General features: G+C 40.4%; 2 protein-coding genes across 6 annotated transcripts in view; one reads left to right on the forward strand and one right to left on the reverse strand.

Annotated features, from left to right (window-relative positions):
- Positions 1 to 1,433: 1,433 nt before the first annotated feature.
- Positions 1,434 to 10,315, reverse strand: RBM48 (RNA binding motif protein 48). The gene is made up of 5 exons (XM_032761068.2): positions 9,871 to 10,315; positions 9,130 to 9,320; positions 6,248 to 6,393; positions 3,827 to 4,395; positions 1,434 to 1,627 (listed from the first exon to the last, which is right to left on the reverse strand). Exons 1-5 carry the CDS (start codon positions 10,129 to 10,131, stop codon positions 1,541 to 1,543), a joined length of 1,254 nt encoding a protein of 417 aa, XP_032616959.2. The 5' UTR covers positions 10,132 to 10,315; the 3' UTR covers positions 1,434 to 1,540.
- PEX1 (peroxisomal biogenesis factor 1) overlaps positions 10,268 to 15,683 on the forward strand; it is a 42,526-nt gene continuing 37,110 nt past the window's right edge. For all 5 annotated transcript variants that reach the window (XR_009208805.1, XR_004371172.2, XM_032761070.2 and 2 more), the window contains exon 1: positions 10,268 to 10,488. Coding sequence is in view for 3 of the 5 variants with exons in the window: in XM_032761070.2 (XP_032616961.1) it covers positions 10,360 to 10,488 (129 nt within the window). In the remaining 2 variants the exon portion in view is untranslated. The remainder of the gene's footprint in view (positions 10,489 to 15,683) is intronic.

Raw genomic sequence — 15,683 nt, forward strand, 5'->3', positions numbered from 1 at the left:
ATTTCTCTTACTGTCTCCCATCTCTGAAGAGAAGGAGGGAGTAAAAGCTGAAAAACAACAGGAATGGAGTCAGTGGCAAAACCAACCAACGCCACTGACCAGGCCTGAGGTTAAAGATTAAGCCCCCCACTCTAACCACGTGTTACCTATAGATCACTTGCTCAATCTATTACAACCCTTTCACGTGGACCCCCTTAGAGTTGTAAGCCCTTAAAAGGACCAGGAACTTTTTCTTCAGGGAGCTCAGTTCTTGACACGCAAGTCTGCCAACGCTCCTGGCTGAATAAAGCCTCTTCCTTCTATAACCCGGTGTCTGCAGGGTTTTGTCTGCAGCTCGTCCTGCTACAAGTACATCATAGCTGAAATTGAACCTTATTAACTGGTATGTTCAAATTCAATCCACTAGGCAAGAGGCCATCAAAGATAGGGAGAAATGAAAACAACACGCAATGGTATGGACCTTCTCAAGTTATTTTTATCAGTAAAGAAAATGGCCAGGCACAGTGGGTCATACCTGTAATCCTAGTACTTTGGGAGGCCGAGGTGGATGGATCACTTGAGCCCAGGAGTTCAATACCTGCCTGGGCAACACAGTGAGACCCTGTCTCTACTAAAAATAAAAAAAGAAAAAGAAAATAGAGACAGCCTAGGTGTACTGAAATTTCCAATTCAGTGATCCACTGACAGAAAAAAGTGTGGATATGCCATAAGTAGTAACAGAAGTCTAGAATTTATAAATACTGATTTATTTTTGGATTGCCACAGGTCAAGCAAATTCTTCTTAAAAGTTAATTAAAGCATATAAGATTCTAATTTCAGCTTTGTTCTAACAGTTAATCTACTTTCTACTTCATAGAATTGTCTTGATTTTGAAACCCTGGCATTCGGAAACATCCTGAATTCTAGCGTTTCAATGGCTCATTCAATACTTGTATTATAATTGGAAACAGACGCTGGCTGCCTATCTTTATTTCTATTGTAAAGTTTCCATATTTGCTTCAATTAATTTACATATAATTACTGTACATGAGAAGTAATGTTACGACAAGAATAGTTTCTGCAACATTAAGTATGGGTCAAAAAAAGAAGAAATGGGCCAGGCACGGTGGCTCATGCCTGTAATCCCAGCACTTTGGGAGGCTGAAGCAGGCGTATCACGAGGTCAGGAGTTTGAGACCAGCCTGACCAATATGGTGAAACCTCATCTCTACTAAAAAAACACAAAACTTAGCTGGGCGTGGTGGTGCACGCCTGTAATCCCAGCTACTCAGGAGGCTGAGGCAGGAGAATTGCTTGAACCCGGGAGGCAGAGGTTGCAGTGAGCTGAGATCACGCCACTGCATTCCAGCCTGGGCAACAGAGCAAGACTCTATCTCCAAAAAAACAAAGAAATGACTTTAGACAAATAGCTTGAATGAGATTACAAAGAGGAGTGCATTAAAAAATACCAGCAGTAAAATCTCTTGGAAGAATTAAAATGTCAGGCTAAAAATAAATAATAAATGTTCTTTTTAGAAAATACTAATTTGCTGCCGGCACTCTATATTCTTCTTCTTTGTTTTAATGGATGACTTGTATGTACATCTTCCAGCTTGTCCTCTGGAGGCTTTGGCACAGATGAAATTACCTAATTAAAAAAAAAAAAAGAACTATTAAAACTTAGTTTCTATAGCACAGGAGTAAATAAGCTATTAGAAGAGGTAAGACTATATCCAATAGTTCAATCCTTGATGTCACTTTTGAGGCAGAGTTGGCCTAAGTTCAAGGTACAGCCTATGACCTAGGCACAGACTGAAGTTTTCCGTTCGAACACTGATGACAGTAAAATTTCTAAAGCTATTTAAAAAGAAAAAAATTTGGAGGAAGAAAAGTGAACATATGCTCTACTTTAACATTCCTTTATAGATCTAAAGACACTTGTTATATTACGGATTCAGATAGATATCCTGGTTTTGCATTCTTGAAACACTGATAATGTTTGACAGATTTGGGGGGATGAAAATGTTTGGAGAAATGAGCAGGAAGCAGTATAATCCTCAATTTCCTGGGAGAAAAAGGAAAAGCAAACACACTATCAGAAAAAGAGTGTACAATAAGTCAAAGCAAAGTAAGAGTCATTTGAAATGGAAAATTATTAGAAACTATAGTAAACTGTATTTAATATTTCTTTTTTTTGTTGTTCTATTTCTGGACCTAGAATTTGGACTTCACACGTTTATCTTGAAAATGTAATCAGCTCTGGCTGAGATAGCTATGTATCTATGTCTATGCCTCAGTTCAGCTGTAACTGAAGGAAGTAAGTAAGGATGGCAGCACAAACTGAAAACCTTTTTTTTTTGAGACAGGGTCTCACACTGTCACCCAGGCTGGAGTGCAGTGGCATGATCTTGGCTCACTGCAACCTCCGCCTCAAAGACTCAAGGATCCTTCCACCTTAGCTTCCCAAGTAGCTACAAGAGTTCACCACTATGCCTGGCTAATTTTTGTATATTTATGGTAAAGATGGGGTTTCATCACATTGGTCAGGCTGGTCTCAGACTCCTGGGCTCAAGCAATCTGCTCACCTCAGCCTCCCAAAGTGCTGAGATTATTGGTGTGAGCCACTGGGCCCAGACTAAACTGAAAGACTAAAGAAGGCTTCAAAACTGTACCCACGGATTTTAATTATTATTAAATAATGCCTTTAGTCAGATATTTTTAGGTAAAAAATGTACATACATGAAATTAAGCTACCTTAGCCTCCCTTAATCACATTGTAAAATATGAGTAAAACTACGTGAAAAGCACTTTCTGCATCTTGGAGTAAGCATAAGAGAATGTCATAACCCTCAGTTTATGATTTGTAACAGTAGCCTCTACCCCACAAAAAGGTGTCTTTCAAAAGCTAACTCAGATATTAACTTTATTTGTGCTTAGGAAATGGAAAATGATTATGTAAATGACATTAAAAAAAAAAAAAGACTACCTAGGCAGCACAATCTGGTTCTGATCATTTAAGAAGTCTACATTTGAAATGCATACCTGGAGGCCTAATTTTTAGAAATCTCACCACCTTCTATTGCTCTTTATCACAAAAGCAAATTAAGCATTTTGAATTTGACATAAACTGTAATAACTCTAAATTTGAGAGAAATAATTTACAATACTTTTCCTTCTCAACTTTGGCTCATATTAGAACTACTTGGGGAGCTTTTAACAAAAATGGCAGGCCTGGGCTCCACTCTCACAGATTGATTTAATTGGCTGAAACCACTGCTGTTATCTGTGTTTTCTGCAAAGAGTCATTGTGGTCATAATGCCTCATTGTTTTATGATGGTTTCTACCATCCTTAGAGGAATGTGATGCTCTGTCTACAGGTCCCCCAGATGAACACATACATTTTGAAGAGAAATAACATAAAGGCAATTCACAGGAATATGGAAGATAAGGATCCCCATAAGAAATCACTATTTCTGAGACTTAGTTTCCTCACCAAGAAAAATTAGGACATAGGTCAGATAATGTTGAAGGTCTTTCTCCACATTAATATTTTATAATTTCCTTTGCCACACAAACATACAAGTTTTCCTGGTGCTATTTATTTACTAATTAATATTTTGTATCTACAGTGATATAAAATATCTGTTCGTTGTTTAAAGCAAGTATTAACAGTTCAAAGCAAATAAAATGTTAGCCAAATTCAGTTATTTCAACAGAGAACTGTAGAAAAACACATCAAAACACTAAAAAGTGAAAAAAAATTACAATACTATTGTTCCCACAAATAACTCTCCATTTAGTCCTATAACCAAATCGTCTCTTAGAACAGTTTTAAAATAACCTTACCTCTTTAAGTTTATGCCGAATTAAATTCGCTGTTGTATTCAATGAGTCATCGTGCATATCCACTTTAGAGATATCTGGTAACAGAGGTCCAATCATAACCTCATTACCTCTTGGGTTTGTTTGAAGAAAAGTTCCAAGTTTACGATCATCTTCTCTTCTTCTTTTGCGCTCCTGCAGTTGTGTTGTCCTAGGCATAAATCTGTCAACTGCCTCTGAAGATGTAATAGCCTTTTGTGCACCAGGGCAGGCCACTGAGTTTTTGAAAGAGTTTATCTGTGTTTTCTGCAAAGAGTCATTGTGGTTATAATGCCCCATTGTTTTATGATGGTTTCTACCATCCTTAGAGGAGTCTGATGCTCTGTCTACAGGTCCCCCGGATGAACACATACATTTTGAGGAGAAATAACATAAAGGCAATTCACAGGAATATGGAAGATAAGGATTTGAGTTCCCTGCAGAAGTGTTCAGAGCAGCTTTACAAAATCCAGACATCTCTGAGTGGAAGTCTTGTCTAAAATCCTCTGTGTCTTTATGCTCTGTAACCAATTTCTTCTTTGTCACGTAATGGTCTTTATATTACAATTTAAAAGTTGAGAGAAAGGGAAACAGAAGTGGTTTATTGTTTTCATCATTCAGAATTATATAATTTTAAAAAATCACTTAAAAATGTTAACAAATTCTACTCCAAAAAAATTACTTCTTGAGAAGGGAATATATTCACATGGTTTAAAACCTAAAACGGATAAAAAGATATATAGTATCAAGTGGCACCCTTTCCTTGCTCTCCTTGGGTCTAGTTTCATCCCCATAAGTAATCACTATTGTTTTTTATTTATCTGTTCAGTATGTCTTACTTTGCCACCTCCTTCCTCCTATTCTTTTTCTCCCCACTTTAAGGTAACCTGTAATACGCATTTCTCTGCACCTCTGCATTTTCCATTTCACTGTAGATCTTATAGAGGTTTTCCATCATTATATAGAGAGGTTTTGTTGCTTTTGTTTTTTTTTTTTTACAATTTCAGAGTATTCCACTATCTGGATGTATCATGCTCCTTGGCTTCTGTTTGTTAGTTACTAAAGAAAGCAATATGCTTGTCCCACTTCTAGGGCTGGCAAGGGCTTCTTCCCTGGTTTACTCTCCCAAAAGCAGACTACAACATGAATGGAGTGTGGAAGATATGGCAAAGATGAAAGTGGCTATGTGTTGATGATTGTTGTTAATACATGGGAAATATGTAAACTTAGTCTCTCTGCCTATGTGTTTTGAAATTTCCATAATAAGAGTTTTTGAAAACTAAGACCAAGTATACAAATGCACCGTGTAGAGGCTAGAATGCTGCAGATGAAAGAGAGCTTAACTAAAGTGTCCAAGGCCAAACAAGTCACAGTTTAATTCTGAGGTCAGCAGCACGGCAAAAAGGTCTTAAGAGGAAGGAGAGCAAATAATGAAGATAATCCTAGGCTGTCACCAACACTGAGATGATTAAAGCAGTTAAAAAGTAAACTCTGGACAGAGAGTCCAAAGCTTGGGTTTTAATCCTTATTTTGTCTTTAATTCATCTCTAATAATATAGGCTGGTCACAAACTTTCTGAGACTGTTTCCTCACCAAGAAAAATAAGGACACAGGTCAGATAATGTCAAAGGTCTTTCTCCATATTAATATATTATAATTTCCTTTGCCACACAAACATACAAGTTTTCCTGGTGCTATTTATTTACTTATCTTACAAGTTAGAGTTCAATGTCTACAGATGACTGGGGATTCTCAACAGCTCTCTTGCCAGATTTCTGAGTAAGTTTTCCAAGAGTTTTCCCACTTTATTTCTCTCCACCACTATCTAGTAGAAGGGGCATGTGGGGGCATTTAGCCAATTGCTGGTCAAAAGTAGAACTTCTCCATGATTAGCAGTGACAACTATATGATTTGACAACTGCAAATCATAACTGCTTCTCACTGCATTCTGGTCAAAGCCTTAATTCCTTAGCATGGGACACAAGGCCCTCCATGATTCACTTCTTAACCACTTTTCTAAACTTATCTCTCACTGAAACCTTTGGGCTTTGGTTATACTGTATTAATTAAAGTTCCTTAAATGCATTATGCTCATTTATTCCTCTAAACATTTAAATATCTTGCCTGGCTTGCCTTTCCATCTTTTCGTCTCCCTTTTAGTTAATGTCTACTTATCCTCTAAAATTCAGCCACTTCTCACATACTATAGGAAGTCTTCTATGAACCAGTATTTCTCCCTTCTCAACCCAGATTACGCAGTGTGCTGCAGAGAATCCTGTGGTTTACGGTTACTGAATACTGTGATGGTTTACTTGCCTCTCCTCCCACTAGACTGGGAATTGCATGATGACACACCTGGCAGAGTGCCTGACACACAGGAGGCATTTAGCAATATGCTTTCCATACCTTTATTTTCAGTAGTTTTTACTACATATGCCTTCCGCACTTGTAGTTTTTTTCTAGTTTCTTCAACTGTTTCAAATTCTGGAGCATAGCACACATGAAGCAATCCACCGAAGAAACTCTGTTCATCCATTTTTCTCTTGGCTGTCCTGAATGGAAATACAAGATAGCACAGTTTTTTAATCCAGATTTACTTGGGATGAAAGCTTAACTAGTATACAACATCTGGATCTAAAGAGCAAAGTCCAGCTTTTGCTACGTGTATATATATCCTGTGGATTGGGAATTAAGATGCTCTGCTTGTGAACAGTATTCATCCCACTGATCGAGTATGTACTCGTAGAGCCTCCCCTTTCCTTCCCTTTGAGCCTCTTTGTTCCCTAGTCTTTAAACAACTAAGGACCCAGCTGGTTGGCCTGAAGTATGTAAACTGTGGTCATAAAATAGAGCTTTTCTCTGTGGCCCTGAAGAGTTAGTTCATACCCAATTAAGCTTTTTCAGCACAATGTATTTCTGTGATGGGATTCATGCCTTAAAAATCAGATGAAAAATACTATAATCACAAAATGTTCAATAACTGAGGAACTATTAAATATATAACAATGAGAAAATGAGAAGAATGTTATTCAGTCAATAAATACTCACTAAACATCTATGACTGGCCAGGTACTACAATAAATTTAACTACTTCTATATCCAGGGATAATGATAAATACTTGTTGAGATTTTACCATATGCCAGGCAATGTCATAAGCACTTCACTTGAATTAACACCTAAAAACAACACTGTAATGAAACTGAAGCACTGGGACATTATGTAACTTAGCCATGCTCATAGTCTGGTTTGAGGAGCAAGGATTCAAATCCAGATGTCTTACTTCAGAGCCTACTAGACTATGTACTGTAGAAAACAGAAAAGCTCTAGAAAATGTTTCCCTAACCATGGGAGCTGGCAGGTTGGTTAAGAAAGTGAAATTACATATAACAGCAGCCTGAGAAAACCACACATGACCCAGTAAAATCAAGTGCTTTTGTGGTAGATTATGAGTTCTACTTATAGCACAAGAAAGAAAATATGAATTGTAATAGCCAGAGAAGGATGGGTCTCAGAGCAGATTAGTGAGGAGAACAGAGATCAACATAAAAATAGATAAGGCATTGCATACTTCAGCCTTTTTGGAGCAGAGGGTTTATGTCACATAGAAGGCTGGAAAAAACTGAGTCAATTTGCAGAAAGGAGTAACAGTAGAAACCATAATAGCTAATGTTTACTGTATTCTGACCAGGATACACCTTTATATGGATTATCTCATTTCATCCTCATACAACCCCAAGAAGTAGATAGGTCCCTTTACCATATAGATTTTATGGAAGAGGAAAAACTTAAACAGGTTAAATAACTTGCCCAAGATCCTGAAGCCAGTAAGCAGTGGAACTGGAAAACTTACTCCAAACCCAACTTTTTTTTTCTTTTGAGACAGAGTCTCACTCCATCACCCAGGATGGAGTGTAGTGGCCCATAAGACTCACTGCAACCTCCACCTCTTGGGCTCAACTGATTCTCCCACCTCGGCCTCCCAAGTAGCTAGGACTACAGGAATACACCACCACGCCCAGCTTGATTTTTGTATTTTTACAAAATACAAAATACTGGCCATGTTGGCCAGTCTGGTCTTGAACTCCTGGGCTCAAGCAATCTGCCCACCTTGGCCTTCCAAAGCGCTGGGATCAAATCCAACTTTTTTTTTTTTTTTTTTTTTTTTTTTGAGACAGTCTCCCTCTTGCCCAGGCTGGAGTGCAATGGCATGATCTTGGCTCACTGCAACCTCCACTTTCTGGGTTCAAGTGATCCGTGTGCCTCAGCCTACCCAGGAGCTGGGATTAAAGGTTTGCACCAACACAGCCGGCAAATTTTTGTATTTAGTAGAGTGAGGGTTTCACCATGTTGGCCAGACTGGTCTTGAACTCCTGGCCTCAGGTGACCCACCTACCTCAACCTCCCAAAGTGCTGGGATTACAGGTGTGAGCCACGTGCCTGGAGTCAAAGCAGATTTTTTTTTTTTTGAGACAGAGCCTCGCTCTGTCATCCAGGCTGGAGTGCAGTGGCGTGATCTCTGCTCATTGTAATCTCCACCTCCCAGGTTCAAGCGATTCCCATGCCTCAGCCACCTGAGTAGCTGGGACTACAGGTCCGCACCACCACAACCAGCTAATTTTTGTATTTTTAGTAGAGACGGGGTTTCCACCATGTTGGCCAGGCTTGTCTTGAACCCGACCTCAAGTGATCTGCCTGCCTCGGTCTCCCAAAGTGCTGGGATTACAGGCGTGAGTCACCCGCCCAGCCTTCAAACCCAATTATTATTTTTTTTTTTTTTGAGGCAGAGCTTCCCTCTTTTTGCCCTGTCTGGAGTGCAATGGCGCAATCTCGGCTCACTGCAACCTCTGCCAACCGGGTTGAAGCGATTCTCCTGCCTCAGCCTTCCAAGTAGCTGGGATTACAGGCATGTGCCACTAGACCCAGCTAATTTTGTATTTTTAGTACAGAGGGGGTTTCACCATGTTGGCCAGGCTGGTCTCAAACTCCTGACCTCGTGATCCACCCGCCTCGGTCTCCCAGAGTGCTGGGATTGCAGGCGTGAGCCACCGCGCCTGGCCAAACCCAACTTCTACTCTACCACACTACAGGACGTTAGATTGTTAAGCATGGGAATGATGTGATGGATACAGTGTTTCACTAAAGTTAACCTTTAAAAAGGCTGGAGGAAGATATGCTAGATTACATTCTGGGGTAATTCAGGTACGAATGAGGGAAACTTGGGGCCAAAATGACAGAAATATGAATGGAGGAAACGAGGAAATGAGTCATTGCTTAACTTGCACATTACCTTGCACTTTGTAAGTTCATAAATTTAATAAGATAAACTTCAGTAAAGTCTTCTGCTGGGTATTCATCTAGAGCATTGTACTGTTCAATTGCACCATATAAAGCGAATCGCTCAACTAATTCCTTCATGACTCCCACAGCAGGAACTCCTTGTATTAATAAGTACTGAGATTCCAAATTGATTGTATATACCTAAAAGAAATGCAGAGTTATTAAACGTATTTCGCAAATAACCATAGGACGAATCTGCCTCTATTTTTTTTAAAACAGAACTTTTAAAACAAGAAATAATCTGTTCAACCCAGTCAGCAAAAAACACAAAATAAAATTTCTGTCATTCCCTCTGCATAAAGAATAACAGTCCATGTGAGAGGCTACCTAAGGCATATAACAGACTACCTTCAGTCGACATTTTTTTCCAGAAATTGAGTCGGTAGAAGTCACTGGGAACAATCACTCAACGAATATTTACTGAGTGCTTACCTGTGCTAAGCAGTACTGTAAACACAGAAGATCCAATGACTAAAACCAAGTCCTATTCTCGTGGAGTTGATGTTCTAATAGTTGACCAAAAGGGTCGTGAGAATCTTTGGTACCTGACCCAGGGTTCTTCAGGCCAGCTCTAACGAGAGACAGATCTGACGGAAGCCTTGTCGTGCCTTTATTTCCGTAGGCTGGCCATATGGCGCTAGCGCTCACATAAAGCTACCGAGGAGAGTGAATGAAACCAAAACCACTTTACCTTGACAGCACGAGGCCGTCGCCCCTCCCGATATTTGGCCCGCGTGTCGCATACCGTCCTCTGGACGTGGTGATCAAATAAACTCCCTAGCTCCCCGCCGCTCGACGCCATCTTGCCTACTTTGATCTTCGCAGGGAGGACAACATCCGCCCTGCTGAGCTCCCTTTTATCCAATAAGAGAGAGGGATGAGTTAAGGAGTGCCAGGACTGGCTGGAGAATCGACAGCGTCGGCCATCATTTCCTGCGTGCGAAGATTTCATGAACGAGGTGCCGCCCCCGAGCGGCTCGGCGGAGAGGCGCGATGGGTGACAGAAGCTTTCTTGTCCCACCCACTACAGGCTTACGGCAAGACGCGCAGCGGGGAGAGGGGGCGGGGCCGCAAGGGGCCGGGCCGATCGATCTCCTCCGGCTCCGACGTCCTCGGCCTGCCGGGTCCCGGGTCCTTTGCGGCGCTAGGGTGGGCGAACCCAGAGCGACGCTCCGGGACGATGTGGGGCAGCGATCGCCTGGCGGGTGCTGGGGGAGGCGGGGCGGCAGTGACTGTGGCCTTCACCAACGCTCGCGACTGCTTCCTCCACCTGCCGCGGCGTCTCGTGGCCCAGCTGCATCTGCTGCAGGTAACCTGCCGGCCCCGGGCCACCTGATCTTCAGCCTGGGGTCGGACGAGGCCGAAGCCTCTCAGGGACGCGGCGGGACACCGGCTGCCACGCGGCCGCCGCCGAAGCGCGCAGAGATCTGGGTCCCTCGACGACAGGGCCCTTCTGGGTAGTCTCTGGATCTCACAAGTCCAGTGCAGCCCTGGGCTCGTCTTATCCCAGGTCTTTTCACTTGGTGAAACTGGACCTGGAAACGTCCTAATAGTCTACCACTGTTTTTATAAATATTCCTTATTCCAGGCTGGAAAAACTCCTGAGAAGTGGTTTGTTTTTATTATTTTAAAAGGTGTTTTCCTGGCCAGCCATTTCCAGTTACCTGCGCTGCTGCCGTCCAGGCAGCGACAGCGGGTCGCAGAGTTGTTGGCGGAGCCCCTGTCGGTTCCCGGGGACTGAGCGCCGCGTCCCATGAGCGGGAAAGGTTAATACAATGATGGTTCTGCCCTGCGTCGCTGACCCTCGGAACACAGCCGTAGTGTGTCAGGAACACATAACGTAGTTAAGATCACTTGAAGCTCTGCGATCAGTCGCCCTTCTGGACGTTGTGGTTAGGATGTTTCACAGTTCTAACCACTGGTGGAGATACAGCGTCCGTATTTTCATAATTAAAAATAGAGGCACATGGTCTCACGAGTTTGAGTGTACTTTGGGGGGCAAAAGGACGGCGTATTTGAAATCCTCATAAATCCTGGATGCATGGTACCCACCAGTGGCTAATCTATGCAATGAATAAAGAGTTTGCAATAATTTCAAGCATCCCTTCTTTCCACTTGAGTTACTTCCCCATACCTAGGGGAAGATATTTTTGGTCCATTGAAAACATGAGTTCAGCAGAATCCTATCATCGTCGTTATTATTTTTACCACTAAGTAGACAATCTTTTGGTTTTTGATGGGCTTTATGGCTAGAGACAAATCAGTCACTGTCACCAAGTTCCAGGTAGAAGTTGGTTCAGTGCTCTGTCAGCTTCGATGGGATTTTTCAACATGTTTTCAAATCTGCACGTAATAGTAGGAATGCTTTCTTACAGTAACTCTAATTTGATCCTAAGATGTAGTTGTTACCTTACATTCATCACTGTTTAAGAATTTAGTGGTCTTGATCCTTGTTTTAAATTTTGAGCCTTCGAGAAGTACTTATAAGAATTAATTCATGCATATCTTTTTGAAATGTAAATGTCTGTAGCCCTGGAACAAATTGCGGTTTCTGTTCAGCCCATATTAGCAGAATAGGTCAACTTTGCTTTCTAATTATCAGTGTAATATGTTTATTACTTTATAGATTCCATAAATCTATACATTTATTCCTTGATGAATTATATAAATTTATAGAATTTGTTTTATAGAAAATTTGGAAAGCTTGGAAAATTGTTAACAAGAAAATAAGTTACCCATAATCCCAGAACTTAGAGGTGACTAATGTTGACAGTTTGGATCAAATCTTTCAGTTTTATTTCTAATCTTTATTTTTAACAGAAATGAGGTCCTATATACACATGTACAGTTTTGTGTCCTGGTGTTTTTATTTAATGTTATTAATAGTGTTTTATTCTGTTAAAAGGTCGTCATTTTAAGTTGTTAATTAGTATTCTAGCACAAATTTGCCATAATTTATTTAATTGTTTACTATGATTGACCATTTAGATTGTACTTAATTTTTAGGCATTGGAAGTGATAAACTGTATTTTAATCAAACGTTGAAAATAACACATCTTTGTTTAGAAAACATCATTTTTATTTCTGGTTGTCTAGGATAGATTCCCAGAATTCTTGGGTTAGAGGCCATAGATAATTATGAAAGCAGAAAGGTTCACAAGTTGGGAGTTAATACTTGAATTACTTTATTTGGGGTGAAGCATTGAGTGCATAATACAGATCATGCTGGGAAGAAGGGTTGGAACAATGGTTTTCTGGCCTGTGTCAGACTTACCTTGAAGCTTTTAAGAATACAGATGTTCTGATCAACCCTCAGACCTATTAAATCAAAATCTTAGGGAATAGGCTTTTGGCATCTCTAATTTTAAAAAATTTATTCAGGCTACTTGGATGCACAAAAGAGTTGAGACCTACTGTCCTAGATTCATAGAATGTTAATGACGATAGAGACCTTAAGCATCTAGGTCATTTCTTTACTTTTACATGTAAGGAAACTGGCATTCCTAGGCCAGTACCATTGCCATGCAGCTAATTTGCCCTCTTGTCTATAGCTCACTCTGCATCACCCAACCTACCCTTCTCACTGTTTCTTCTATAACCAATCTCCTTCCCACTTGTTCTCTTACTCATGCCATTCTTCCCTCAGTCATTTTTCTTCCTTCCATGCAAATTCCATGTCTTTAAAAAGGAATAATCCTACCTCCTCCACATAGCTTTCCAATTCTTTCTTGCCCACATTTCTCTCCCTTTCAATACTTCTCTGTTGTGTTATGTGACACATCACATTTGATATACTCTGTACTGTGTTTCAAGTATTGTATTCTCTTGTTTACTCAAGTCATTATTTCAGGACTGACTACCCAGTAGATGCTTTAAGTCAGGATTTCTCAACCTTGGCACTGTTGACATTTTGAGCTGGATAATTTTTTGTTTTGGGGGCTGTCCTGTACATTTTAAGATGTTTAACAGCACCCTTGGCCTCTATCCAGTAGATGCCTGTACTGCCTCCCCCTATCTGTGACAACCAAAAAGGTCTTCAGACATTGTCAGATGTCTACTGAAGGACAAAATCACCTCTGGTTGAGAACCACTGCTTCAACTAAGTTATCTTCTCTGTACTCAGAACTTGATGTGATTGCAACAGGGGGAGAGGATTCATATACACAGTGAATGCAAACGAACCTAAATCACCATTTGGATATGGCCACACAATTTTCATTTCCCTTGTGTTAGCAAGAGATACCCCAGGCTTTGGACCTGGACATTCCTAAGGCATTCTGATGGATGGTTTTACCTGCAGATTTCCTGGTAATACTGATACCTCAGTTTGGGTTAAAGAAGGTCAATTAATTGATTGATTTGATTTGACTCCTGGAAAAGAGGCTCCTTTCTAGCTGTCTCTTCTCTTTACCTGAATAGCCAGGGCTCTGTGGTTCAAGTGAAGTATTTTGACATAAAAATTAACTTAGAACATTGGTCTGCAGAGTTTGCTAAATATAACTGAGCACATATTATGGCTTTATGGAGCTGGTTACTACTTTTTGACCAAATAAATAATTAGAAGTATTTTTCCTCCTCAATAAGGTTCATTTTTCCTTTTTTCAGTGAGCTGGTAGAGTTTCCTTTTTTGATATTTCAGGGCATCTTTCATATTTCCATCTCTTAAGTTTCTTCATATGAAGTAGAATTGATCTGGATTATGTATTGCTGACTCTGATGAAAACCCACAGAAAACATCTGGGGCTTAATCACCTTCATTCTTGTAATAGCTCACACGGTTACAGCTGATATAGTAACTTAAGACTTTTGATTCCAAATCTAGGCAAAATACACTCAGTTGAAAGAATTTGTCACCCAGAACAGTTGGACTGTTCTGTGAAAATTGTGAGAAAAATTACACAACTAAGTGATACATGATGATGGCTTTCTTAAATATAAAATTGTAATAACATGGTTAATTTCCAGTACGTTATATTGTCCTAGAAGTGGCTCCAACATTGTCTGAAATTTGTCTCATTTAAAGAAACATAAGCTGGCCACGGTGGCTCACGCCTGTGATCCCAGCACTTTGGGAGGCTGAGACAGGCAGATCACCTGAGGTCAGGAGTTCGAGACCAGCCTAGCCAACATGGTAAAACCCCATCTCTACTAAAAATACAAAAATTAGCTGGGCATTTAGTCGGGGCCTGTAATCCCAGCTACTTGGGAGGCTGAGGCAGGAGAATTGCTTGAATCTGGGAGGCGGAGGTTGCAGTGAGCCGAGATTGCGCCACTGTACTCGAGCCTGGGCAACACAGTGAGATCCTGTCTCAGGAAAAAAAAATTCCATGTAAATGAATGAATTTGATATTTAATATTTTAAATTATGAAAAATGTTCTGTAGAGATGTAGATCTTGCCATGTTGCCCAGGCTGGCTTTGAACTTCTGGACTCAAACAATCCTGTCTCAGTCTCCCAAAGTATAAAGATTACACATGTGAGCCACTGCGCCTGGCCTAATATTTTTAACTTAATGAATTTATTTTGATATAAATGAATGAATATCACCAAAGCTTCCTGATATAATAAGTCTTTTTGTGTGTGTGACGGGTTCTCACTCTGTTGCCCAGGCTGGAGTGTAATGGCACTATCATGGCTCGCTGTAGCCTCAACCTCCCTGACACAACTGATCCTCCCACCTCGGCTTCCTGAGTAGATGGGACCACAGGTGTATGCCACCACACCTGGCTGATTTTTTAAATTTATTATTGATACATATTAATAAAATTCTTTTTATTTTAAAAATGATGTATGTGGCTGGGCATGGTGGCTCACGCCTGTAATCCTGACAGTTTGGGAGGCAGGTGGGAGGATCACTTGAGGCCAGGAGCTTACGACCAGCCTAAGCAACGTAGTGAGATCCCATCTCTATAGAAAAAAAAAATGGCTAGGTGTGGTGGTGTATGCCTGTATTCCTAGCTACTCAGGAGACTGAGGTGAGAGGATTGCTAGAGTCCAGGAGTTTCAAGTTACAGTGACCTATGATTGTGCCACTGCACTCCAGCCTGGGCAACAGAGCAAAATCCTGTCTCAAAAAAAAAAAAAAAGTTTGAAAATGCTTATGATGCAATATAAGTAGTGGAAAAGGATATTAAATTGTGCCTATATGAACACAACTGTATGAAAAACTTGCACATAGAGAAAAGGATTAACAAGAAATAGACCAAATTGTTCACATGGTTGTCTTGTTTGTGGAGAGAATATCAGTAGTTCATTTGTTTCCTTCCAAGTTTACACGTTTTCCGCGGTCTGTATAATGAGTTTGTAATTGTTTAATCATAGAAAACCCTTTTATGGTCCTTGGCCACAAACTTACGTGTTTTAATGTAATTGCTCTTTTAATGAGAATAAATGTTATATTTTGCTTTTTTAAAACCTATATTCCCGTAGTTATATGAGCCCTTACAATTATTAAGAGGCTGCATAACATAACGTTTCTGAAAGGGTACGGAAGAAACAGCAGTA

The sequence above is a fragment of the Hylobates moloch genome, unplaced genomic scaffold (assembly GCF_009828535.3).
Source record: "Hylobates moloch isolate HMO894 unplaced genomic scaffold, HMol_V3 SCAFFOLD_1, whole genome shotgun sequence".
Classification (NCBI taxonomy): domain Eukaryota; kingdom Metazoa; phylum Chordata; class Mammalia; order Primates; family Hylobatidae; genus Hylobates; species Hylobates moloch.